Raw genomic sequence first — 27983 nt, 5'->3', positions numbered from 1 at the left:
TCATCGCCCCCTCGGGGTGGGTGGGAGCAAGTGGGAGCAAGCACTGTGCGCCTCAACTTCACATGTTCCATTGTCTAGTCTTCCCCTTAGCATACGGCACACCGCATATCCATTTCCTCATATTTTGTTTTATATGTTCCAGTCCTCAATACTTCTGTCCTAGCCTAGTAAACATAGTTTTTTTTTCCAAGCACTCCTACAGCAAGTGTACCTTCAAGAGCAACTCTGCCCGCGACCGCTGACTCTAAGAACAAAGGAAGCGTCGAAATATCCAGGAATACTCATTTATCCTGTTATACTTCAACAATAAAAACTAACCAGGCTGCGCAGACGTCCTGGACATTTCTTCCCCGTTTCTGCACATTATCTTTCCAACAATTTAAGTGCCTTTCCAGATCATGCCAACAGGTGACTAGCATTGTTGTCACCCTCATGCAGTCACAAGAAAATAATCTAAAACATACAAGTCAGGGTGACCGCCTTCCTGCTAGCAAAATGCGGAACACGCGGGACGGGGGGAGGGGGAGAGGTAGAGGAAATTTATTAACGCACACCACGAACCGACGCTCTATTAACACATTTAATATCCTGCGCTGTTTTCACACCTACAAATTGTATAGCAGCAATTAAGTTTAAATAATGTTTACTCCCAGCGATATATTTTTTTTATGCTAAATATGTTATTAAATCTGTCGAAGTTGAAAAACATAAAGATTGACTGCAGCAGAAATCAATGCATCAAATGGAAATAAGCAACCGTAAATCTTCGGGCTTATGTTCTTTATAGACCGATTTGAGTTGCAGGCTTCTTGCATTGTATGGGTGTCTCCACTAAAAAAAAAATTCGACAGCTACCCTTTTGCATTGACACAGCGATTTGAAAATAATTTAAACTTTTGGCGAGCAATTTTCTCTTACAATATTATGCCACCAAGGGCAGAGTTACAACGGCGCATGCACGTCATTTCTCTTTCATGAACGATGGTCGCTTACCGCAATGCTTGTACAGAAAATGGTGTACCATTGCGATTCATGCGGTTACCAACAACCTCCGTGCCTCCCCGTGTCCCGTTGTTCGGCAGCACCACGAGTTGCGGAGTGAATTTTACGACAGTGTGAAATGCAGGACATTTGGACGATTCAGGAATTTCTCGCAGGACGCAGGACACGAGCCCTCAATGCGGGACATTCCCGAGAGTCGCGGGACGGGTGGTCACCCGGATACAAGTAGGCTCAATCCGAATTCACGACACCCAAAAAAAAAAAAAAAAGACAGCCATGATGCAACTTAATCCGAAGCAGTCAAACGAGTACATTGTTTTTAGTGCCTCTCACTGTCAAACACCAGTTTAACGAGGCTAGGCTGGCTCTCCAATAGGGTCGCCTGGTAAATTGCAACAGCTCAAGAATCCTGATAGACTTGGCTTGAATGTAAACAATTCATGAAACAAGAGCCAACCAGAATAGCTCAGTGGACTTCGAGCCAGATCAATGGATGGTCATGGAAGTAATTTTTAGTTCAAGGAGTGTGAAATGCAGAACACAGAATGGGCGAGACTTTCCCATCAGAAATTAAAATATAATATATATATAAAAAAACATCTTACAAAAAAGTTTTTTTATTTATATTTTTAACCAGTATCTCATCGCACTTTTCCTTTGAGGACAGGCTTAGCAGAGGCATCTGCCAGGGCTGCTACTGGTCGGTCGGAAATCTTGAGAGGTACGATGGCGACACAGTTCTTGGCTTTCCTCAGGTTCCACCAGCGTCCCAGCCTGTGCTCCTGACCAACCGCCGCAACCAGCAGTTGTCCAGAGTTGCTGAACACAAGCTCGTTCACAAAGCCCTCCTGTTGGACAAACATAATCATCTTAAAATTTAGTCGGAGACAAAAGATCACAATGAAGCAAGTAGTAAAACTAGTATCGTCATGGCCCCACTTTTTCGCGAGATGCATAGTCTTTCAAGGCGCGTTCACACCGGCGATGCAATCTAGCTGCGCGATACCTTTCATCACAAAAGCGACCATCGCGGAAAAAAAGCAACACGATTTGAGCAGTCGCTACCTGACCCGACCTTTTGCGATGCGATCTAGTCGCAGAGCAGCTGAGCCAATCAACGGTGTTTGGAGCGGGAGTTTTCGAGAGGCGACGCGCCAACGAAGGCGTTGGACTTGCTCATTGTGCACGGCAGTGTGAATGTCCAATTTTTTTTTGTGATGCTATCTAGTCATATCGCACGACTGCTTTGTATCGCCGGTGTAAACACGCCTTAAAGCCTGACGTTTGTCGAAAGAAGTTTGCTGTGCTTTTTTAAAGGAACTGTGAAATTAAAAGTTGGCAGCAGATGACCGGATGACCCTTCTCTGCATTGTGTTATCATTTTCTTAGGACGTCACTGGGGCCCTTGTCTCGAGTGAGCCTGCTTGCAGAAGGGACCGAGGCAGCAATTGAAGTAGCTGTTGACTACACCATTTTTGTTTTTGTCGTTTTCCCGTTTAAATAAACTCAAGGTTGGCCCCATGATATTCCAACCTATGACTAGCCCTACAAAGCAAAGTATGATCCCCAAAAGATAATCCTTTCTTTTGCTTCAATAAGGGGCATAATAGGAGAAAATAGGTGCTGTACTTAGTCTCACACATAGCACAAAGCATTGTTAAAGCTACTGGGGTGAGCACATGGTCTCGTTAAGCATCCCATTTGCATGCACTCTCGTGCGAGTGAAGCACAAAGATGGTCCCACACTCATAGAACCATTTCTCCTCCTTTTGTAGAAACCAGCACTTGTGAACGAAAGCTGATGTCTGCGGCATGCCTTACGAATGTGAATTGAGTACACCATGAAGCACTGAGCACTAGTGGAAAACAGTCAAAAGCCAAAGTGGAAAACAAATAATTTCATGATCCCTTCGAATTTAAAGGCCAACTTGCAAAATATTTTTCAACCAATGAAAATCTTCCCGATTTCCCATCTCCCACCGCTATCTTGATGGCAGGGGGGGGGGGGGGGGGGGGTGGACTCCTTTTCTTGCCGGATATTGGGGTTGGATGAGACAGAATAAGCTCCCGGCATATCCGGTCCCAAGATGCAGCAACAAAAAAAGGACCCCCCATCAAGTTAAGAGCGGGAGAGGGGAAATGGGAAGGGTGGCAAGAAGGATTTTCACCCTGGTTGACAAATATTTTGCACGTCAGTCTTTAAGAGACATGGCCAGTCATGAGCATGCACAAAGATTTCGCAGCACCTCAGTCACCATATACTAGCATAAGCAAAATATACCTGGATCAGAACCCTCACATAAGAGGTGATTATGCAAAACAGATTTTTCTAAAGTTGACAAGAGAAAAAAAATGATGCTGCAGTAGTGAGGCAGTTGCGCCATTGGTTTTCGTACCAGAGGAATCGAGATGACTTCAGTCAGCCTCTTGCAGTCATCACCGCAACTCCACAACTTCACTTCTCCATTGGAAGATCCTGAAAAAAAGAAAGAAGAGGAATACTTAGTCAGGTACACCGAGCTATCACACAAATGCTCCCCCCCCCACCTTCTATGCTCCGTGTCACTAGTTGTTTGCAATGCAGGCAAGGGCAATGCCATGCGAAGAGAGAAAGGATGAGCACTAGGAAGGTGGGACGGGAGAGGAGGGCAATGGAGGGCGAGGGGAGAAAGGGAGAGCACTAGGAACGTTAGAGAGGAGGTTTCTCTCCTCCTTCCCAACCTTCCTAGTGCTTGCCTTTTCTTCCCCCGCCTGGCGTTGCCTTCGCCTGTACTGCACGCAGCTAGTGACACGGAGTATAGTGTCTGCGGCTAGACAAAAACAAGTTTTCCTAAGGTGTGATATGGAGTTTAGCCTTTTCAACATGATGAAAAAACAGCACGCAAAGGACAGAACAGGAGAAAAACACATAGAATGCACAAGCTCGTGTGTCCTACGAGTTCTCCTGTCGTCCTGTCCTTTGTGCGGCGTTTTGTCATCATGTCGTCTCAATACCAACCGACCCAATTCACCACATTGCTTCAGCTTTCTTAATCTCAAAGTAAAAAAAAAAAAAAAAAAATAAAGGAAGATTTATTGGTGGATTCTTAGGAAATGGATTAGCATGACCCTTGGAAAACGCTACACATGTCTCCCTTTGGGAAACGCTGACGTTGACCCCTTCACTTTTCTGTTTTGGCTTTCTGTATTGCTTCTCTAATTTTTGCTGCCTCTTTTTGGCTTCGTTATGGGGTCAGTGTTAGCATTTCCCAAAGGGGGACATGTGTGGTGTTTTTCATGTGTCATGATGATGCATTCCTTACAAATCCACTGATGGACCTCCCTAAAACTTTTTCCAGCTAAGTAGGCTCGCCGAGCCCACTTTTCTCCAACCTCTGTCGCACACAGACCTGCGTCGGCTGGCCGCTTCTTGCGCCGCATTTCGGACAGTAGAGCTAGGTACTACTTCCACTCCTCCGCCTAATTCGCTTGCCTTGCATGCTTAGCAATGGCATCCGCTGCCGGACGCTGCTTTTGCAGTTCACCGGTTTCCCGCAAACTCATTGGCTTCCACCCCATGACGCTGGCTCCCTTTCGCCTTTGTTCTTCACTACTCTCCTGCTCTCTATGTGGCACGCTTTTCTTTCCACTGTTTTGTCTGCAGACAGACATCAGCTTTTCACTCTCATGTAGGTACTAATGCTAATGCATTAAGGCAATAAATTAGAAAAACATCATTAAGGCAATAAATTAGAAAAACAAGTCAACAAGAGCAAAGCAAAAATTTCCTTCCTTCTTACCCAATTTTTTAAACCGTATCTTCACAAATCAGATGCACCACTTAGCCACATATACAGATTGAATTAGTGCCACATCATATGAAACTGATTTTTGCAATTTACATGGGTTTGACCTATTTGTCTCAACAGGTAGTACTGTCCATCTATAAACTTTGATAGGCAGTATACTATAGTACAGGGGTTCTCAACTTTTTGGCCTCACGGAACCCCAGGAAGCCTCAAAAACTGCCGCTGAACACCCTCCTCCTCCTTCCTCCCCTCCCCCCCCTCTCTCTCTCTTCTTCCCCCCTCCATATTTGTTGACCGAGAAGCAACAGATGCACAATTGTAGGCAATTTTGCTTGTGTTGCTTCCCACATATCCCCACCATATCAATCGCAATGTCAGCACAAAGTGAGATGAAGGTGCTTTGCATGGTCCTCCGCGCAGCTTGTGGCATGGGGGGTTGCAATTTGGGTGTTTGCGGAACCCATGAGACCAGCTCGTGGAACCTTTGTGTACCCCGAAACCCAGTTTGAGAACCCCTGCTATAGTAAGTTACAGGTCGAGAAGGTAGCAGCAAATGCTCCTCAAAGGGAATCATATAACCCTCCGCCGCCTCCGCATCCAATAGCGTCCCATCGTTTCCGTGACGTTGCGGCCAACGCGCGAGGAGGGTCTTGCCTTCCTGTACATATTTGCTTTATCTTTCAACTTTGACTTAGCATTGTGGAAGCCACGAGAGGGAGACTAGAGTTTTCCTCCTCCGATGGAAACAAATACAACTTCCAGGAAAGGCTGCTTTCAGGGGCTCGGTTCCCCCTCCGATGAATACAAAGGTCGCTTTCTTAAAAAGTGGGATCGGAGATAAGTTGGCATCACTCTGCAGCTAATATCTATCCATTGAAGCGGAACAAGGAGCATTTGCAGTGAACTCTTCTTTCGACTGCGGAAAGATTTTAAACGGGCGCATCACGCTTGTGGGAGGAGCTTCTCCTACCTTCTTGACTTGTAACCGACTATAGTACCTCTAAATTACTTACAGCATCTTTGTGCTTTTGCTCCGACAACATAAAAATGGACCTTTGATACCCTCAATGGGAGACTGAAATCACGCTTCACCGCTTCGCACCAGCGTGCTAGGAGCAGAAGACATCTCGGCCGGCTCGATGTGCTTTGAATATTTTTGGCACTCCTTTAAGTTGACATTTTTTGGTTGCAGATATTAGTTGATCCCCAACCATAAAAAGCATTGGCAGGAAAAAAGAAACACACTTGCACGCTTATATTTGAATAGAGGCAGTTCACTGTTGTGCAATAGTTGCTTTCTGTCACATCTAGACCCCCAAAAGTGTTACCAGCCATTATGTTTTCCCAGATTACACGCTTCTTTACCGCGGTGCGCCAAGAAGGTATCTATGAGGTTCCATTGCATTTACGCCGGAGTCCTTATACGCACGCATAGAGAAACCTGCATTCAAATGCAGGAGCACCCGGACGTCTGTAGAGTGCTACGGGCAATGCGCATACCCGAGGCAACTAGGTCGGTGCAGCTGAGTGCAGCCAGAGCAGTGAGCCACAACGGAGACCCGTCGCGAGCACCGTGGGCCTGGTGAACAGTGCAGGTCGGCTTCTTCTTCATTGCCGTCCACAGGCACAGGGACCTGAAACGAAATACGCCGGGCACGGTATAGTCATCGAAAAGAAGTCAAAGTTGTAGCATATTTTACAGAATGTAGTCCGCACAGTGTATGATCAACAAAAATTAATTCTGATAAAAAAAAAAACATTTTCCTTGGATAATTTGCACCGGGAGCAGTGTGCACCTGGCACCCTGTTGGGACGTAAACAATGTTCGTACGCAGCATGCCTTAACAAATGCCTCCTTTACTAGCCCACAAAAAAGCTTGTGTCGTACGCAAACTATCACTAGCAGATTCTATAATTCTCGAAATCCGTCACGTCTCATAATATTTAACAACCTAGAAAACACTAATCCTCGTACAGCCCGCACTTGTAGACAGTCTGCGCCTCATAAACTTTTAACTTAGAAACGCGTTTGAATTAATGTCAGACTGGGGAAGGAGAGAAACATTAAACGTCAAAGGAACACGACAGAAAGGATGCGAGTAGGGATTTTCGAATCTATCACGCCTTCTGCCACAAGCTTCTTCGACTCCACCGCGAGGCAATCGAGGACGGGCTCACTTTTATTCTGAGGGGGAGGAGCGCGCCGAACCGACAGCGCTCACATTGTCTGTCTGTCACAACTGCCAACTGCTTTCGCCACCCCTCCCCCACTGCAGAAAACAAAGATCGAACTGGACCTCTGACATCACGACTAGTTATCATTTGTGCCGCTTGCCATTTTGAGTGTTGGTATCAGTCGGGAGGCACCTTATCGGAGTTGGGGTCGTATTCTGTGGCAGCGTCGTCAATGGTTTCCATGTGCTATGCGTTCACACTTCGAAGTTCTAACCGCCTGTAGCAAAGTGTGCAAACAGCCTTTCCACTCTCGTGAAGAAGGAAGACCAGCGGAGCTGTACTCGATACACTGTGTGCTTCTTCTTCGTCGTCATCTGTTTTTCGCGCTGTTTTCCTACGATGAATTCCCACCAACATGCCCAACTATCCGTTCTTCTATTATATAGCTGGAAAGGTTGCCGCCATCTCCGAGCGACGGCGGAAACCATACTGGTTGTGTGCTTCCCGCCCTCGCTTATAGATGGCGGTAGCTGTTCAGGTAGGCTTGTGTCGACATACACGGACACAATCCTGGGGAACCTAGCCCTTAACAGCACTGCTGTAAAAAATAAAAATAGGCTGGGCAATGTTTAAAAATTTAGACGTCGTCCTGTCTATTTTCTACGGTCTCATGTTTCTCTTGTTATTCAGACTCAAGTTAATTCAACATGGTTAATATTCACTAGCTTGCCTGCACCCATGCACCCTATAGTCCGGAAACTACTATAGTCCGGAAAATATGATACAATACAGTACCTACGAAAGTTTCGTATTAAAGGCGTGCTCAACATATGGTTGAATGCAATCCCAACATTCCCTAATAGTAGCATAAAAGAGTTGAAGATGACTGCATGATCAGGCTTAGAAAAATGTCCTAGAGGTGGAGGGAGACACTCACCCATCGTCAGCACCAGAAATGAAGTGTTGCTCGTTGATCATGCTCACACAGTCCACAGAGCAGCTGAAATAAATCCAAAGCAACAACCAGTTTATTCTTGAGGAGCTTTAAAAGATGCCTTTTGGGTAAACTTCAAAACCTCAACTTCTGCTCGACATATGCCAGCAAGATAAGTATTCTGTTACTGGCATACCGTGTGGTTAATGCTGCAGCATAGAATCACTGCATTGCAGTTTTCAAAGGAACGAGCACCAGCAAGGCCACAATGAGAACAGACATGCCTCCTGTCAATTTTTGTTCATTACCATGGCAACAAGGATAGCTCCACAAATTATAAAAAGAAAAAGTAGTATCTCCAAAACCAGGCACAAAACACGTGCAAAAGACACCGTCTGCAACCGACTGATGTGCTTACAATGCCCATTTTCTATTCGATCACATTTAACGCGGTGACATTCCAGATTGTTGCAACACTGGCAGACGCTGCTTTCTAGAACAACCGACAGGTTTGGCAGCAGAAAAGAGGTGAGGACTACAGGTCTTCTCTACCACCCGCCTGCCAGCTGGCCAGTTGACAAAGATTTCGGCAGACAATCACGACCAGAGTTTCTGGTCAAGAATGCCATCGCTTCCATGACTGACCAGCAGTATTAGGGCAATTTCACTAACGATACACAGGTCCAAAAATACTGGGAAACTTTTTCCACCATTTGCCTTATTTGTTTTCATGTAATGCGGAAGTATGGTAAGCGGCCCCGTCGACGGCAGAACTCGAGGAGCACGGTAGGGGACGTACTTGGGGTCACACAAACCCCTGTTAACTTCAATTTCTTGTGTTTCGAATCGTGCCGGCGTCATCTGGGGCCTATCTGCTGGCAGACGAGCTGACTGCTCGAGTGCCAGCTCGCCTCAACTCCGAATAAAAGTTGGTTTGTAAAAGAATATAGTAGCAGCCAACATTACTTTACGTCACTGACCTCTCCAGCTGATGCAATTAATCACAATGCAAAAGAGCTTGAGCAAGCTGAAATACATTTCCCTTGCGTGTTGGCAAAGGGTTACTAGCACAGATCCTAGCAAAGTGATGAGCCAAAAAAATCCGTGTGGAACTGCCCTATAGTATGCAAGACGCACCACTTGAAGACACATTCTAGCCATCATGCCACAACAGAAACATCTCGCAAGCAGTCTTCGCTCCTTTTTTGTTTGGCAGCAAACTCAGTGGTGCCACCTACTGGGTAGCCCTGGCACACTTCCGGTTCACATACATTTCCTATTTTTTACTCCTCATTCTTTTATAATAAGAATAAATTAAGTCTGACAGTGCTATAAGTGGCCATTTCCAGAAGATAGCGTGTATACTTGACTTTGCAAATACTGCGGAACCCGTTGTCTAGTTCAGAGTCGGAAGTGATTGGGGGCTATTTGCACACTTGTGCCACCACGTTTCAAATCACGCGAGAAAGAGCAAATATACACACCTGTGGCTCTGATACACCAACTGTGACTCTTCGACGACCTTCCAGATGCGCAGCGTGTTGTCACGACCCCCACAAGTGACGGCTCGCTCTCGAGTGTACCTGTCGATACCCGTCACCGCGTCCTGATGTCCAAACCTGGGGGGGTTGGGGGTGTAGACCAAAAAAAGTGAAAGCTGTCTACAACTCCCCATAAAGCCGGACTAGAGCGCAGCTCCTGAAAAGGAGGATGGAAGGGTACTGAGGGGATAGGTGATTCCCTGAGGCCACGTGACCTCAGGGGGGGGGGGGGGGGGGGGGGTTACGTGAGGGTAACTCATAACCCTGGTTATGAGTCATCTCATAACCCCCCCCCCCCCCCCGAAACAAATCCCTGGCTACGTGCCTGTGCTGAAGTATCAAACTGCCTCTGATGTTGTGAACAAAAAAAGATGTCACCAGCGGTGCTAATAGTCGCTGACAAGATGAGAAATGCAGGGCATCTGGCATCTCTTGGCACCCAGCCTCCAGTAAGCACCTTTTCTCATGCTCTGTCTGCGCGCGCATTCTGGAGGCTCGCAAGAACGCCTGAACATGATTTGGGCGATATGTTAGATATGGTCCGTAACAGAATGAGAACGTCTGGGCGTGTCTTACAAATGCCCGGGCTTGAAGCATTGCCAAAGGTAGGAAGCTCATGTTGGAGCGAGGGCAACTGAAGCTTTTCCCTGCCGTCCTCATCTTGCGAGTTTTTAGAGTTATTAAACAATTTTAAATGTGGCAATGCTACACCATACAATAAAGGTTTTTACAAAAGCAGATTGTGGTTGATCTTATCAAAAGCTTGTTATAAATCTAAATAAATAATATCGACCTGCTTCCAAGAAAGAAGAAATGGCACCGTGTATTCAAGTGTACAGAAACTAATTTGTACTGAGCAATCTCTAAAAAAAATTGTGTTCCATGGTGCTGCTTGTAACGAGTAAACAGACCCATGTCTGTATAACTATCTCACTTTCAAACGAGCATACAGTAGGGAAATGGGGCAATGGTTGTCTACCCTAGACATGTCACCAGCCTCCTTTACTGGTAATACAGTAAACTTTCTCCACAAGATGGAAGATCAGATTTCTCGGGTGATATGCATGCTTCAATGATGGGGCAAACAAAATCAGTGCTGTTCTTAACAATATAACAAGAAATAAGATCTCCACCCAAGGAACAGCCTAGATTTAATTTCTTTATTGCTTTCAACATTTCAGTATCAACTTCCTTGATTGCTGAAATGTTAGTCATTATTACTGAAAATTAGTTCGGCTATGCCAGGGTATACGTAGCGTGAGCTTATGCGCACAAAATGAGAGGCGCTACCAAGCGGCTCCGGTGCAGCGTCAGACTGCGCAGCTCCGGTGCAGCGTCTGCCGCGGCTATGACGTCACTTCTCTGGAATGCGCAGACCGGGAAGGCGTGCGCGGTGGCTCCAGCGCGCCAGCTGTGCGCCGTGTGACATCACTGCTCCTCGCGCATGCGCAGACCAGCGAGGCGCGCGCGGTGGCGGCTCCGGCGCACCAGCTGAGCACCGTTTGACGTCACTGCTCCTCGCGCTTGCGCAGCACGGCGCACGGCTCATTATGCGAGCCACGCAAAACTGCTGAACCTCGCTCAGTGTAGCTCTTGCTACAGAAGATGTGCTTGCATTGACCAAAGCGTGAACATAGTAAAAACATTTTTCAGCAAACACAGCAGATCTCCAACAATGTCTGGACTCGCCTGGCAATGGTAGCAATGTGTGTACACATGTTCTTAGATCTAGGTCAGTTGACAAGCTTCGAAAAACGCCCGACGCCTTTTTGCGGCACATCCGCTCAATGGCACCTGTTACACTATAGGCCCGTCCTATGGACAGATCTGGTGGAAGGTTGGATGCACATTACCTGCGGTGGAAAGTGATTTTATTGTGGTTCTTACAGTAAACATAAGGTCTTCACAGCATTAATTTTTTTTAGTGCAAAAAGAGTGTCGTTCCAAAAATGTTCTTTATTGACCGTGGAGGCATTGACACTATGGCACTAGGAACGTTATGTACCTTTACCCACTTGCGTGCCAGCAACAGAGAACTGTTTTTGAACACTGCTTTTCTGTGGAGCTCGTCAACTGATAGATCTAAGAACAACAGTGTTTAGGGCCTGAGCGGAGGCACCTATTTTCTCAAGCACCGGTTTAAAAAAAAAACCATTTTATTAAATCCTTTCAGAAAGACACAGTTTAGAGAAAATGGCAACAAACCTCCTTTTAGCAAATTTGTTTTCGGGAAAACACAGTTCACCGAACTCGACTGCTTGCTCTGCCTCAGCCAACGGTGAAGCCGAGCCAGTCAGCGAATCACTCGCTTGGGCGGCCAGCACATTCAGAGTATGATAGACATGTTCTGTGCACGTCACAACCCTGCTGTTTTCGCAAGAATACTTTTACGTTTTGCCTGATTTACAACCTAAGAGAGAAGAGCGAGTGCTCAAAGCATAGGCAAATATGCCTCAGTAAATCGCACTAGCATTTAGGTGCTTCCAGATTTGCTTATGCCCATCGAATAGATTCACTAAATGGCGATCCTTTTTCAATAATTAATGTTGCTGTAAACTGAGCTTCGATGAAATGTGCCCGTAGTTGAAAACATGCTTCTATGGAATGGTGTTCGGTCAACTGTCGTAGACCCCTGCACGAGTGCGACTAAGCAGTAGTTGTGGGTGCAGCACATTCTATTAGCATAAAATAAAGGCACACAGCCAAACAAAGCACCTCAGTGATGCCTAGCAGACCAGCAAACAAATAAATATTTAACACTGGGTATTATTCTGTTTCATATCTCCAACATTACCGTCCCACTTCGGCTCAACACTAGACTGTTGACAGCTGCCCGGCAAGGATGCTTTTTGGACTTGCGGAAGTAAAACATCTCAACACAAGTGCTATCCACCCAAATAAAAAGTGATGGTGATTCAAATAAAGTGATGGTGATAGCGATGTGTGTTCTGTAAAAACTCTGAGGACAAATGTAGTTAATGTTTTTTTTCCTTAAATTTATGTATGGCAACTGCAAACTCTCTGGAAAACATACTTCCCCTAGCAAAACCTCATTAAAATCATGGTGACAAAATGGTGTAAAGTTTAAGCATTTAGACGTATTGAAATCCACTTGGCAATGTCTAGTGGAGCGCAAGTTTGTCCGTTTCTTTTGCAGGGGTTGTGGTGATGTCAGAATGCAGAGCTCTGAAGGATAGTGGGTAGACCTGAAGGCAGCTAGCATTGTGTACCCACCATCCTTCAATCAGAGCTTGGCATTTCGACTTCACCACAACCCCTGCAAAAAAAAAGCAGACAAACCTGCGCTCCGCATAAACCTTTCTCAGTAATTATTGCAAACAGAAAAGGCTTGGGAACCCTTCTTGCTGATAGCCTTCCCTTGAAAGTGTGAATGGTCAAAAGCCAATGCCACGATAGACTGCAATACTTTGGACATAGCATGTTAAGGTGGCAAAAAAAATTAAACGGGGATATCTATCTTCTTTCCATCAAGCGTTTTAGAGCTTCATCTTTTGTATAATTACATTCTCGCATGTTTCACAGTAATCCATGGTATAGATTCACCACACTCTTTTTCTGACGTGTACCAGTAGGTATGCACCGTCATCAGAAAAAAATACAATTTATTTAATTACGACAGGAACCCACAAGAAGGGAACATGGCAAGACCCGATCCACCAAAAAGGACTGGGACTAAGAGTGCAGTCTTGCAAGGCTTCGTCCATGATTCAGGACGGTTTGAAACCTATGATGAATGCAGGGAACAAAGGAGTCGATCAGGTCAACTCAGACAATATCTGACCAGAACATGCAGGGCAATGAGCAGGGGCGAATTTATGGGTCAGGCTGGGTGGGGTGGGGGAGAAGGGGGAGTTTGCAAGGAGATACCTATTTCATGGGCAAAATGTAGCCCAATATATGACCTAATATTTGTTATGTCACCAAAAACTAACCATTTCTTTCTAAGAAAAGCTGGAGTATGTTGATTTTTCATTAAGAAAAAGTTAACCTGAAAGAGAAACACAACTCACCCCCCCTCCCCCCCTCCGAAAAAAGAAAAAAAGATCTGTCCATGATGCAGAGCACTTGAGTATGTACCAAAACACTGAGAAGAGGAGGACACGAGAAAGTGTGGGGACGTCAGAACACAGAGCCCTGGTTGGAATGACTAGTGGGTAGACCTAAAGCTAGTATACCGCCGTTTCATCTTACGTTGGACCCTGAGCCAAAGCTACGGACCGCCAGAGCCAATCAAGCGCATGTTTAGAAGTGACGTCAGCTTGTTCCTCAAACGCGTATCAGCGGTATCAGTGCGCGGGTTGCAATGGCGCCGGCAGGAAGGTATAGGTGGGCTCACTGGGGATGAACCGATTGCATCTGCTGTTTTCGATTAGCATACCTGACTTTGTGTAATGTTCTTTGCTTATTACGGAACGCTGGAGCATTCTGGAGTTGCGAGATTGACGTGCGACGGTTTCGTCGCCTTTCTGTGTGGGATAGGCTTACGCAGATAGCTTTACCCATCGAGCAGAAGCAGGGTCCGCAGAAGCCTTTCGCTTTACTTGTGGCACACAGAAACCCATCTACACGTTTTAAGTCACTCAACAATTTAGGTAACCGGTAACAATCGAACATTGACTTTAACCGAAACACTCTTGCTTGCTTGGAAGTTCGCCGCATACTCCTGCTCGCATGCAGAACGCGCAGGCCAGGGTTTTATAAATCGGTAGATAAAAGTGAAAGAGCAAGCAAAGTGAGTGTTTTAATTCATAGTTTTTGCTGCAAAACCGTGCGTACGTTTAACAAGAGCTCCTAATGTGACCGCCACGACGTAGGGGGAACGTTTATCAACACTATAGCTCTCGGAGAGCGAGTGACGAATCACGCACGGCGGTATAAAGCTATTTTGTTTCTTTTCTCCAATTCCACAAAAGCCATGCAGCATCGACGAATAAATCTCCGCTTCACGGCGCAACCAGACATGTTGTCAATGAATGTTTTCTGTTCCATTCACTACAATGGCCAACCAGCTCGTCCGTCGTGATCCCGGTGAACACAGCCTTCTAAATCCACGAACGTTTCAGAGACGGCACCAACGTGCAAAGGCCCCTTGAGCTTCGAACTGTGCGAATTCGCACCTAGCGATGTTGCAGAAATTACACTAGCCCTGACAATGAAGTACAAAGAAGTTTGTGCCGAGTCTAGACACTGCTGCAAGACCGCTGAGTCAGAAACCGAGCTGCCACTAAATGTGTTCAGTTTCAAAATGGCCTCATTGGCAAGACTGAACCGCCACCAAATCTGTTCTGTTGTAGAGTACCAAAGTACATTACCAGACATGAGTGTCCAAAATATATACTTGCAATGGCTAGCGACGCCTCATAAAAGTCGTGCAATGACCCTCTGCTTGGCCAGTTCAGCCACACGCAGTGCCGTGCAGGGTACAGTACGGCATCCATGAGCTGGCTGGTGCAGTGACCCAGGGTCCCGCCCATAGTGTTCCGCTGCTGCCTAGGACAAGGTGAAGGCCAGCTCATTGATGTCCTGGTCCTCGGGACCTGTGGTGTGTAACCATTGTGTTTAAGTTTGATAGTCACCGACCAATATTTCGGACTCGATGGGGATCATGCAAAGCTCAGATTAATCAAGCAGTCCGAAAAAATGAATTTATAGTAGAATACCGCGCATTCACCCATTGCACATTAAACGCCCATATCCAAATTTCTAAAATATGAAAAAGTATGCACAGTACATTTATTTGTAAAATTGATGACCGGACAAGTGCCCATCCCCCATTTTTTCGCGATTATCTCTAAATTTTGAGTGGGCGCTTGCCCGGTTTTTTTACGGTAGCCTAAAAATCACTTTATTGCAATGTTAAGTGCAAAGTTGCTGCAGAAAGTAATTGATACAATAGGCTCGCGATAATTCAAACTCTGATATTTCATACTTCTGGTTAATTCAAACAGATTTGAAAATTTTGGTAGTCACGCTATGCTATGTAACATGGCAGATATAATCAGGCCAGTTTCCTTCCACAATGCTGCCGCCTAGTCTGTCGCACAAATTATTTCTATTGCTAAGGGGCAATTGGGGCTTTACGTAAACATAGGCTGGAGGCGCGTGTAGGAAAAATAACATGAATGACCGACCACATCATTGACTCTTCCAACATTTTTATAATGCAATGACGGAAGCTGAAACAAAGTATAGTGCAACATTTGGGCAAAGGCCGACCGTCCGGCAATATGTTTGTTATTGTGGCGAAAAACATTCTGTAAATTGTTTTTAACGCATCCCATGCACAGGCAGTGGGACACCGTGCAACAAAAACCTTTATGCTGTCCGACCACAGTCGTACCAAGGCGGCAAACGGTAGGATGTGCACGAAACGAGACGCGGGTTTCTCCGGTCCAAACCGACACGAAGCGAGATTGCGTTCATCCGATTTCGCCTAAAATTAGTAATACAGGATTTGGGGGCCCGCAGAAGAAGATGCCCAAATATGGCAAAGCAACCTGCACACTCGCGCGAATTTCATAGGAAGAGTGAAAAATGCACCCTTTGCAGTTCACAACCAGAATGGAACATCCAAGAGCAAACTGCCGTATGTTGCATGGTGCCGAGTGCAAGCAGCCTTTGTTGCGCAGGATACTACAGAGGTTTTCTCTTCGGCTCTCAACTTGACAAAGAGGAAACGTGTCACGTATTGAGGAAGGAGGGGAAGCATGAGCGTTGCCTATTTTGGCACAAAAAGCAGAGCACACGGGACTATTTTCCTGTTGGCCGAAAGACTGTGGGGACACTTTTTGTCCACGCCCACTTCCGTGACGTTATGCCACCTCCTGCCCATTATAACCTCCTTGCCTACTATAGAATGGCGGCCAGCTGGCAGTGCCAGACCTCGGAATCCTTGGAGCAGACCACCTCTTGGCGCTCGAGATGGAGCTCCTCAAGGCGCTGCTTCGCTTGGGCCAACTGCTCCTTCTTGAAACTGAGCTGGGACTGCATGGCCTGGTGCTTTAACGCTGTCTGGCCGTTCAGCTGGCTTTTCTTTTCGGCCACTGCCTCCCTCTCCTTCAGCAGGCGGTGGTATTTGTCCTCCGCACTCTTCCTGCGTTCAAAAGCACGGGCAAATCGGGGCAAGAACAGCTCCTTCCTGCCGTTGTCCCTTTGTCAAAGATTACAGTTACGGGCAGTGTTACCAAAGGTACGAGGACGAGAGCATAACTCAAGCAGTTGGAGAGGGGACAACTTTCTCGGATTCTGCTATAATCGGGGACGACTTTCTGTGGCAATGCAGTCAAAGGTGTGGGAACATGTGTGCTCACGCGCCTCGAGCTGCACCCAAGGGTGCGCATGCGCACTCCTCCTCTTTTCGGAAAGGCCGTGAAACTTTCCCCCCAATAAAACAAAGCAGAGAACACAAAAACGTAGACCTGCCTTTAAAATGCTCCCCTAGAGAAAACAAAAGAAATATTTGGTCAGTTATTACTGATATAGAATTACGCTTAAAGGCTAGTTTACACATGTGCGTTTAGCGTGTTGCGCAATCTCTCGCAACTTCTTAAAGGGGCCCTGCAATCATATTTAAGCGTCTACCTTTTTTGCGGTTTCCACGTCTCTTGGGGTTGGGGCAAGCCAGCGGGCACGGAGAGAGTAACTAAATATCACTGCGTCATATTTTAACCGGACGACGCGGAAACCTCCTCCACCGACGAGGGCGACCCGCGGTACCGAAAGCGCGCAAAATGTGACGTCTTTGGTCCTAGGCTTGCCACTGGTCAAAGCCGCTAAGAGGTTTTTTTTAGTCGAGATACAAAATATAAGTGTCGCGAACCGTTTCAATTATGTATGAAAGTAGTTTTTGTTCACTATTTTAGATCAGAAAAGAAACAAATGCAGTTGAGAAAGTACGGAAACAAGAAATTACTTGTCGACATACCCACCACCAAGCGGCGGAAAAAAACGGCGCATACTAGAAAAGGCTAGTGGGATGAGGCTACGACAAACGAGGAGCGTAGAAAGGTCCCAGATGTACGCGGCGGCGCTGTGGTCGTATACCGGCTCAAGAATCCGACCGGTTCCGAGCGTTCCGAAGGCCTTCGGCGCGGGCCCTGCTGGCGATTTGGCCATTTGGCGGTGCGTCAGCGCGAAGTGGCTCCCGTTCTGAACTTATCTTTACCCCGTGTTTGCTGTCGTTTGTGGCCAATGAAATGTTATGCCGAATTAGTGTTTAGTCGCGCTGCAAATGCAATGCGAGCTGCCCTGGCCGCCCGCTTCATACAGCCTACGCAACACGTGCTTTAGTGGCGCCCTCTCGAGCCGTCGACACGGAGTGCGGCAGCCGTGTGCGCTCGATGAGCTCACTACTCCTTCTCTAGTTCAAGGCCACTCAAGCCAAAACCTACGACGTCATGAAGGAGGTTATTTTTTGCTTGTTTTTGTAATTCTAATTTGCCTATAACTTTTAAAATAAAGCGAAATTTGAGAAAAGAAAAGTTGGATTAAGTTACTACGTTCAGCACGCTCAGGTTCAGTGCAAATTAAAAACCAGTCAAAAAGTCATTGCAGGGCCCCTTTAAGACAAGGGCACACGAGCACCATCTGTCAGGCAGCCCCGAAGCACGTCTAGTCCACAGACAAAGTTTCGCAGTTTTTGCAAGATCAAATCTATGCATTACATACGAGCAATGGTTGCCTATAACATTGTCAGAATTATTTCGAGACCACGGTAAGTGAATGATGCATAAAAAAATTAGATTGTACGAGCATGAGGGAAACATTTATTTAGCCACGAGATTACGGGGGGCAGTTGCGCTGCGGCAGGGCAGAAAATATATACTAGGCAAAATGGAAGCGCCAGTGCGTCCTCTGGTCGCAGCTGGCTGGAAGCCAGTGCAGCACTATCAATATGTGAACCAACCTCGAAACAACACGGATTGAGAAGAGCACTTTTTAAGCAACCTCCGGATGTTCCCAAGGGACAAAAAGACGAAGCACACAGGCCAAGCGCAAGAAACTACTTGCTTCTGAAGCAGCCTTTGTTTTGACAGTCTTTTTCTTTCTCGAAAGGGTGCATGGACAGGCGTCAGTAAGCGCTCCGAGTATTTTATTTCAATAAGTCGGCAAAAAAATGTCCAGGAAAAGTGTGCATGCATGACAAATGTTTGATCGCCGCTTGATGCGGAGATGCTACACACTGAACTACAGGTTTTCCCGCTCATCTTAACCTAAGCGAGGTCGAATTTAATCCGAGTACCACTCAATTTAATCCCAGCGCCACACAAATTAATCCTTGCACTGCCCACTTTAATCCCGGGGTCAGTCAATTTAATCCACAATGGTCGTGTTTTGCCTACACATTTGGTAACTTAGAATAATTGTTTATACACTTAGATTTCTTTTTTTTGAGGGGGGGGGGGGGGGGGGGGGGCAACTGATCATTTGATCACTATTGTGACTACTTGGAGTAACTAGTCCCGCTTTTGACGAGGCGTAATGGATATGTCTATTACTCTCTTTTGTAACCTGGAGTGATTATGGCGCACTCGAATTTATTTTAGCTGAATGGACGTTTTGTTTAATCTTTTTTTATTACTCAACTTATCATTGATACAATTTAGATGATATAAGTACAATTGATATTTATGATTACTCTTTTAATTACTTCATGCTATTTTTGCTCCAGTTTGTCTATAATAAACTCAGTTAACATTATTATTCCTTTTTTTATTACTTCGAGTTAATATTGACCCATTGGCCGTAAATTCGAATTAAACGCCATATTAATGAGTTTTCATTACTTTCAGCTAATATTCAACAAATTTATTTTTTATGTGAAGATTATTAATTGACATTATGATTACTTTGAGTTACTCTCAATTCAACTGACTTTAATTCGGCCTAAGTGACATTTGGCGACTTGTTTACTTTGTGTAATTATAGCACCAATTTATCGGTTGTGAGCTCAGTCAGTCATTATTATGTCTTGATTACTTTGAGTTACTTTTGATCCAGGCCCCAGGGACCTTAATTCGGCCTATTGACATTGCGATGACTGTTATAATTTTGGGGGGCTAATATTTAATAAATTATTTATTATTCACTCACATTGCAATTACTTGTTTTATTACTTTGAGTTACTATTGACCAAATGAACTTTAATTCGGCCTAATTGACATTTTGGTTGCTCGTTTGATTACTTTGTGTTATTATACCTCCAAATGATATATTCTATAATGAACTCAGTTGACATTATTATTACTCTTTTGATTTCTACGAGTTATTTTTCACCCAGTGGACTTGAATTAGACCGAAATGACATTAGCTCAACTCTTGATTAGCTTGAGCTCATCTTAATACACTTATAGCCCCTTCCCCCGGCAAATGCCGAGCGCTCCGCACTAGCGGTCGTCGAGCGGTCCGCCTCCGTGAGCGATCGGTCACGTGATCCATCCCAGTGGCACGCGCTGCGGAGCAAATCGAGCGTAACGCTCCCAGCGCCACCACTTCCAGAGTGTCTGCTCTCGCTTTTGAACAGTTGCGGTTCCCATTGCTATCTTGCTGAAAGCATGAAGCTCTGATCGGAATTTTATGCTTTGACATAAAATTGATTGTTTACTACTTGATTAACGGTGACCCCGACGTTAAGACACAATTTATATTCCCTTACAGTTATATGCTCGATGCAGACAACTAGAAATACTTGTACGAGCCGTAGGATGCTATTAACCAAACATGTAAGCCGTAAAGCGATTGTCATCTCCAAAGGCGACTTCCATCCGCGGAGTATTTAACGTGTTGTCTTCTAATTATTCCAATTACATAACAGAGACCACAAAACGGACAAACGACATACCTCACTTTTCATCCGAATAGGCGCACACAACGCCTTCGACGTAACGTGGAATCTTGGGCCTCTTCGCTGGCCAGCCAAACGACTCGGCAAACACTTCGCCGAGAACGGCTGCCTCGTCGTCACTCGAGCTATGCTGGTATCTTCGTCTCTGTCACTGCGTTTTATTAGACCTTCTAAAATTAACTCCAACGATGTCATCGTTGCACTATGCTCCAGCGAGTCGGTCATGACGAAGGGAACGAAACAAGCACACCAAGAAAGCCCAACCAGCAATCGAAACAAAAAAGCCGCGAAACTCCTTCACTCCCCCGCGGGAATGTCGATAACGAAACTGAAACGCTGCGAGAGACGACTAAAGGTCGTACTCCTCCGAAAAAGGCTGCGCGGAGAACTACTCCGGACCGCTCGACGCGCTCCGCCACTTTTCCACGGAGCGGTTGGAGCCGCTCGGCGAGCGCCCCACTGGCTCCAGATCTACAAGTGGCACACGGAGCGATTGCTCGCATCTTGCGAGGGAAACAAGAATCTGCTCGGCGAGCGCTCGCTATTTGCCAGGGGAAGGGGCTATTATTTATTATTACCCTAATGTATATTATGATTACTCACAGTCAAAACAGCAGAACTTGTAGCAGCCTCAGAAGAGTGCTGGCACCCGCGAACCAACAGATCACCAGAGACCGCTGACTCTCCTGCAGACTCCAGCGCCCCTCGCGGTTGCGAAGATTTTCATCGCAACTCACGCCCTTCTTGACACTGAGCTTGGACTGCATGGCCTGGTGCTGGAACGCCGTCTGGCCGTCCAGCTGGCTCTTCCTTTCGGCCTCTGCCTCCCTCTCCTTCAGCAGGGGGTGGTATTTGTCCTCCGCACTCTTCCTGCGTTCAAAGGCACGGGCAAATCGGGGCAAGAACAGCTCCTTCCCGCCGTTATCACTTTGTCAATGATTACAGTTACGGGCAGTGTTACCAAAAGTATGGGGACGAGAGCATAACTCAAGCAGTTGGAGAGGGGACAACTTTCTCGGATTCTGCTATAATCGGGGACGACATTCTGTGGCAATGCAGTCAAAGGTGTGGGAACACGTGTGCTCACGCGCCTCGAGCTGCACCCAAGGCTGCGCATGCGCACTCCTCCTCTTTTCAAAAAGGCCGCGGAACTTTCCCCCCGATAAAACAAAGCAGAGAACACAAAAGTGCAGACGTGCCTTTAAACTGCTCCCCTAAAGAAAACAAAAAAAAAATTTATATTTGGTTAGTTATTCCTGATATAGAATTACGCTTAAAGACTGGTGTACACATATGCGTTTAGCGTCTTGCGCGATCTCTCGCAACTGCTTACGAGGAGGGCACACGAACACCATCTGTCAGGCAGCCCCGGAGCACGTCTAGTCCACAGACAAGGTTTCGCAGTTTTTGCGAGGACAAATCTATGCATTACATACGAGCAATGGTTGCCTATAACATTGTCAGAATTATTTCGAGACCACGGTAAGTGAATGATGCATAAAAAAATTAGATTGTACGAGCATGAGGGAAACATTTACTTAGCCACGAGATTACGGTTGGCAGTTGCGCTGCGGCAGGGCAGAAAATATATACTAGGCAAAATGGAAGCGCCAGTGCGTCCTCTGGTCGCAGCTGGCTGGAAGCCAGTGCAGCACGATCAATATGTGAACCAATCTCAAAACAACACGGATAGAGAAGAGCACTTTTTAAGCAAGCTTTTTAAGCAAGGACGTTACGAGTCGCACCGAACTCCGACGTTACAAGTCGAAGCAAACTCGTCGCAAGACAACCGCCCAGGCCGCCGCGGCGGTTTTAGGACACCAAGTGCGGTGCGACGGAGGGCTATGAAAAAAGACAGAGTACGGGACGGACCTGCGCGCGGACGCTTCGTCCTTGGCCTGCACCAACGACTCCAGCCGCTGCGCAACGGCCAGGCTAAAGAGCAGCTGGGTCTTGAGGTTGGTCAAGGCCTCTCGCTCTCTCGGAGCCTTCTGCATCTTGCGGCGCAACTCGTCTACCCTGGCTTGCAGATGACGACGCTCCTCCTGCAGCTGGGACGCTGTTTTCGCTTCCTCCGCCACGCACCGTTGCTGCCGCTCCTGCGAAAGGCAGATTCTGGCTCGGACGTCGTGCACTGCAGACTTCAGGTCGAGGACCTCCACCTCACTGCAGAGAATGCACAGGGTGTGGCAGACCACGAGATCACAGACCCTTTTCGAAGTTCACTATGGCAATTTTGATCCCAATTGTCACCGCAAGTAGGTGGCGCAAGCTACCGCCCGACCCGTTATAAAGGGTACAGTTGTTAGCATCCATCCATCCATCTATGTATGACACCTGTGACTAACTAATGGCAGCCTTCTTGAGGCTGGTGAAGGAAGAAAGAAGATACTACCACAAGCCGAGGACATATGAGGCCTGAATGTTCAATATGTCATTGTGCTACACCACTCTCTTACCACAAAAAACTTGGCTTTAAAGGCTTTTGTTGACAGATATTTAACCGAGGGACTTATGGGTCGCCACTTTGTACTGGTCAATTATGTTCACACCATTGAAACTGAAACAAATCGAAACAAGATTTTGAGGTGATCAAAAGAGCAATTTTCATCTGCCACGGTTTAGAACTGGACTAAAACGGAAAAGCGGCTGAAAGGCTGCCATTTAGGTTGGTCATTTGTCTGCTTGCATGAATTTGTACAAAAGGTGCGATCAAAGCGACATTCTCATGCAGTATTGGCACGGAAAGCCGCAAACATTTGAGAAAAATTGCCTCATTACGCATCGCTGCAGGCCTCAGACATGGCCGAATGACCTTTCTGTGTTGTCACAACCCCTCAGCATTGAATTAAGATTATTATTATGTTCGTGCCGTGTTTACCCAACAGTTCATTTTTTGAAAAATGCCTAAAAAGGAGGCACTGTGAAGGTCCCTTACGCACTGTATGTTGGTGGAAAATAGGAAATGAAACAATGTGCCGCAAAACTGAGGGAGCCAGAGCTCCGGTTGGAAGGACTAGTGGGGAGACCTCAAGCTAGCTGCTTTTTTCTCCACTGCACTCATCAAACGCTTCAAAACGCGGAACGCCGGCGTCCGCCATTTGCCTTTCGCATTCGGACGCGTTCGACGAGTGTAGTGGAAACTAGTGATGGACCGAATCTGCCGAACTTCAGACTCGGCAAAGTTCGGCAAACGCTGAACTTTTGCAGGAAAGTTCGCCAAAGATTCGGCAAATGTCTGCGCACCCGCGAGAACGCGACGGAGCCTTGGACGGAGCCAACGGAGCAAGGAGGATAGTGCAACGGAGTCTTGGATTGCAAATGGACGCCGTGCAGTCGTGCGGTTACCATCGTGCAGTGTAGTACAACTAGCGGTTACGGCGAGGTGTGGGGTAGGGAACACGGTAACTGTGCGTTTGTGAGCGAGTGTGGTTCTCTTGGATATTTTCTGCCTCAAGAATAGAAGATCGACTAGTAATTTACGCAGTCCACTGCGCAAGTGACTAATGATGCGGTGCATTCTGAAACATTGAGATATTGGCCGACAATTACTTTAAAGCACTCCTCGCAATTATAACAATTCTGTTTTCAACTCACAAGTATTGTTTGTGCAAAAACAAAATAATATATATATATTTTTTTTTTCAATTAGTGTTATTTTGCGATTTGCATGTATCTGCATAAAACTAAACACAGAGTTATAATGCTCGACGTTGCACATCCGACATTCACTCTCCCTACCTTCCGAAACGTTCGTGTGTGTCCTAACACCAGAAACAGGCATTTGAAACGTTAAAAACGAGACGTTGCGAATATGGGACTCACAATTTCATGCAAAGCTGACGTCAAGTGACTAAAATTGGAGAACATGCATATTTACAATATTATTATTCTCTCTTCTGGTGAAGGCTCAGCAACCGTTGCATTCGTTTTCGCGCACGAAACGGTGACTCCCAGAGAAAGCAAGAGCAACACACGTGCAGGCTTGTGCTGATGATGCCTCAAAACCAAAACTCTCGTAGCGCGATTCGTGACTGCGCCACGCTCGCTTCTACCCAACCTTGTTGTCACGCCACTTCTGCAAGGAGTCACTGAAATTGCCAGTAATTTACTGGCAATTTCAGTGACTCCTTGCAAGTGAGATAAAAATAATTATTAGTCGATCCACACTGTATGAGTCGTTTTTATAATGCGTTGAAAAAAATAGCGAGAAGTGCTAAAAATGCGCGACATGCACAAAAGAGTATGAAAAGCACCATGAATAGCATGGTAGAAAAAAAAAACATCGCAAAGACGTACCGTCAATATTCGCTGCTCCTTTCGCATGGTCATCTGGTTGACTTTCATGACAGTTGTTTCCTGCTGCCAGCCCAAGCACGAATACGAAGGGTCATTAGAAACACATTAATAATCAAACTGGCGACAAAAAAAAAAATGTGACGCGTAGCCAGGATTTTTTTTCTGGGGGGGCTAAGGTTCAACCGTCCGCTCGGGGGTTTATAAAGCGCGTTTCGGGTCTCTTATTCTAGTGACGTTGATTATTGTGGTTGTATTTTGCCATGCGCAATCTCGCGCAGATGACACTGGACGCAATGCATGCACGGGCACCTCGTCCGTGTGTACTTTGTGTGTACTGTGTGTACTTTGAGGAAAGAATGCCACCCACAATGAATCTCCAGGCGTCTCCCTACATATGGTAGCTAGCATGCACACTCGTCCCGGCATTTTTCTGAACGATCGCGTTCAGAAAAGAATCGGCATTTTTCTGAACGACCGCGTTCAGAAAAGACATGTCCATCAACACAAACAAGTGTGAGAAAAACCTCTTACATCGTAAAACAGGTTGTGAAAGAATGTATACGGGCGATGTGTCATGAAAAAATACAAAATGCATGTACGAAAACGAAAGCGCGAACAAAGCCATTGAAATAATACTTAAAAAGCGCAACAGTACAAGGGACACAGAAGGAGACACAGCGTCTGTGTCTCCTCCTGTGTCCCTTGTACTGTTGGTTGCGCTTTTTAAGTATTATGAATCACCAACTCGCCCAACTTTCTACCCTCGCCATTGAAATAGTTTGTTAGGAAAGGCGATGTCTCTCCGTAGAGGAAATGACAATATTTATACCAAAGAATGTGGAAGTGGTGGAATAGAAACAAGTAAAATGAGGCAAAATAAATGAACTTCAAAATTACTATGAACTCGCGTAAACATCATGAAGTCAACATGCATATATTTCAGAAAAATTGTGCACATTGCCAGCCAACACAAGACATCAGTTACAATGTGATCAGTTGAAGAAGTTGACTTGTACGTGGACGCTTTAATGATGAGCTCTCCCATAACTCGGAGAGGCGTTTCTGTTTGTTAGACATTGCCGTTGTTGCGTCCGGAGAGCCTCGGCACAGCGGCGGCCATCCCATACCCCATGTGGCGGATTCGCTCTTCGCGCCTGCGCGCACACCCTCGCTTTGTCGTCTGCTAGAAACAGAGCAGACGACCCCACAGCGCTTCTCGATTTTCGCTGAACACGGTTCAGCACAGTTAATTCCCTGACTCATGAAGATGTGTCCGCTGGATAAGGATGATCAACGCCACAAAATGTAATATCACCGTAGATTATATATATTTTTTTTATTTCAAATTTAAGTTAAGAAAAAAAGGAACATAAAACCTTTTTTTTCGCCAGAACAAACCGAAATATCAACGAGTCTGGTAACAATGCATTTTTGCCGAATCTTTAGAAAAGTTCGGCAAAAGTTCGGCTTTGCCTGATGAATCCCAAGATTCGGCACCGAACTTTCGATTCGGCAAAAGTTCGGCCCATCACTAGTGGAAACAAAGGCAGGCAGCTTTTGGGTCTACCGGCTTACCCACTATCATGCGAACCTGAACTCGGCAATCTCGCGTCAGTACTCGTCCACTCAATAGATAGGAACGACAAAAACAAACCTTTTCTTCAGCTGCTGGGGCACCTGGCATTTGGCACTTTTTAAGTTCTTGTAGCCGTTCATCACAACCGCCTGCTTTGGCTCCTTGGTCGCCAGCGCCTTGTTTTCGGCCGCGAGCTCTCCTTGCGCTGCCGCCAGCCTCTCCGGGTTGATGCTGGGACAGCTGGTTGACCTTGGCCCTGACCGCGTCCAGTTCGGCTCTTTTGGCTTCGCGGTCAGTTTTCGCGGCGGCGAGGCCCACCTCGATGTCTGACCACATGTTCCACTGCCGACCCAGTCGCACCCAGAAGTTGCAGAGTATCGAGAGCAGCCTACGACTGCGCTTCGACACCGGGTCGCTGATGTCGGATAGGATCGTTCCATTTTCGCGGTCATGACGGTTACGACGACGACACGACGATGACTGATACGCGTATTCGGAGACCCCCCAACCTTGGACCCCCCACGGCAAAGCCCTAGGAGGTGTTGCAAAGCCCCGCGAGAGAGAAAAAAAGGAGGGAGAGGAGGAAAGGGAGGAGGGACAGCCCGGCCCGCGGGCCTGGCCAAGTATTGGCCTGGCTCGGGCCGGGTAGCACGTATTTTCTCGGGCCCGGGCCGGGCTCGGGCTTGAACAAAAAAATTCTCGGGCCGTGCCTGGGCAATCTTGTGCCGTAAATCATAAATTGTTGTTGATAGCAAGAATTTTGCTCATTAATCTTTTAGGTTCAATGAATACAAAAAAAAAAAAAAAAAAGCGAAGTGCAAATTCATTACAGCGTCGTTAAAAATAATAACTAAAAGAGGTCTTGAAGCTAGAAAGCCTTCAAGCTTTTTCCGTGTGAGCGAGGGTTCAGTGTTATAAATTGTAAACAAAATAAAGTCCCAGTCATATGCTTGTCTACCTGTCTGATTCATCGCTCTCAAAAATATCTAGTTCACTATTAGGAAGATTTAGGTTGAAACGGGACGCGATCAAACGCAAACGGTGTTTCGGAAACTGGTTCAAATAAGAAGGGCGTTTAGGGAATAGGTCGAAACAGGACAAATTCAAACGAGAAGGGCGTTTAGGGAACTGATCGGAACGGGACGGGTTCGTATGGGAAGGGCGTTTAAAGAATGGGTCGAAACAGGGCGAGTTCAAATGGGGAGCTCGTTTCGGGAACGGGTCGAAACGGGACCGGTTCAAATGGGAATGGGTCGTTTCGGGCTACAGCCATCGGGCCGGGTCGGGCAGGGCCTAGAAATTAAAAAATTCTGTCGGGCTCGGGCCGGGCCCGGGCCGTGTCTCTTCCGGGCCGGGTCGGGCCGGGCCTAGAAATTAAAAATTTTGCCGGGCTCGGGCCGGGCACGGGTCGTGTCTCTACCGGGCCGGGTCGGGCCGGGCCTAGAAATTCCGGCCCGTGCAGTGCTCTAGTATGAACAGCGCCCTCAAAAATGGCGTCCAGTGCCAGCGTCCAGCGCCCAGCGGAGGGCTTTGCGGCCCATCGCACAGCAGTAAGGCACTTTCACTCATGCATTTAACGCTCCACGTGAACGTTTAACTTCCTCGACTTCAAAAGACACTCGACATGAGCATCTGTTTCATTATCTGCTACACAAACCACTGAAGCAGTCAATGGAGCAGACGATGTTGCAGACGATGTTGCAGACGATGTAGCAGACGATGTTGCTCATCCGGGTTAGCTAGGGGGCGCTGAGGCGGCTGAGGGGATCTACTAGTGATGACGTTCAGAGGAGGAAACGCGCAG

General features: G+C 46.6%; 2 protein-coding genes across 2 annotated transcripts; both read right to left on the bottom strand.

The window, feature by feature from the left end:
* Positions 1–1603: 1603 nt before the first annotated feature.
* Positions 1604–14584, bottom strand: LOC120839099 (U3 small nucleolar RNA-interacting protein 2-like). Its single transcript, XM_040209326.2, has 6 exons — positions 13089–14584; positions 9384–9518; positions 7903–7965; positions 6291–6424; positions 3399–3478; positions 1604–1850 (listed from the first exon to the last, which is right to left on the bottom strand). Exons 1-6 carry the CDS (start codon positions 13163–13165, stop codon positions 1644–1646), a joined length of 696 nt encoding a protein of 231 aa, XP_040065260.1. The 5' UTR covers positions 13166–14584; the 3' UTR covers positions 1604–1643.
* Positions 14585–15912: 1328 nt separating this feature from the next.
* Positions 15913–26679, bottom strand: LOC115324258 (GRB10-interacting GYF protein 2-like). The gene is made up of 4 exons (XM_040209325.2): positions 26258–26679; positions 22177–22403; positions 20908–21174; positions 15913–16554 (listed from the first exon to the last, which is right to left on the bottom strand). The coding sequence occupies exons 1-3, from the start codon at positions 26513–26515 to the stop codon at positions 20910–20912; spliced, it is 750 nt and encodes a 249-aa protein (XP_040065259.1). The 5' UTR covers positions 26516–26679; the 3' UTR covers positions 15913–16554; positions 20908–20909.
* Positions 26680–27983: the final 1304 nt, after the last annotated feature.

Source organism: Ixodes scapularis, unplaced genomic scaffold, assembly GCF_016920785.2.
Source record: "Ixodes scapularis isolate PalLabHiFi unplaced genomic scaffold, ASM1692078v2 PGA_scaffold2__306_contigs__length_199485367, whole genome shotgun sequence".
Lineage (NCBI taxonomy): Eukaryota > Metazoa > Arthropoda > Arachnida > Ixodida > Ixodidae > Ixodes > Ixodes scapularis.
Note: the sequence above shows the minus strand (reverse complement) of the source record. Positions and strands in the feature narration are given on the sequence as shown.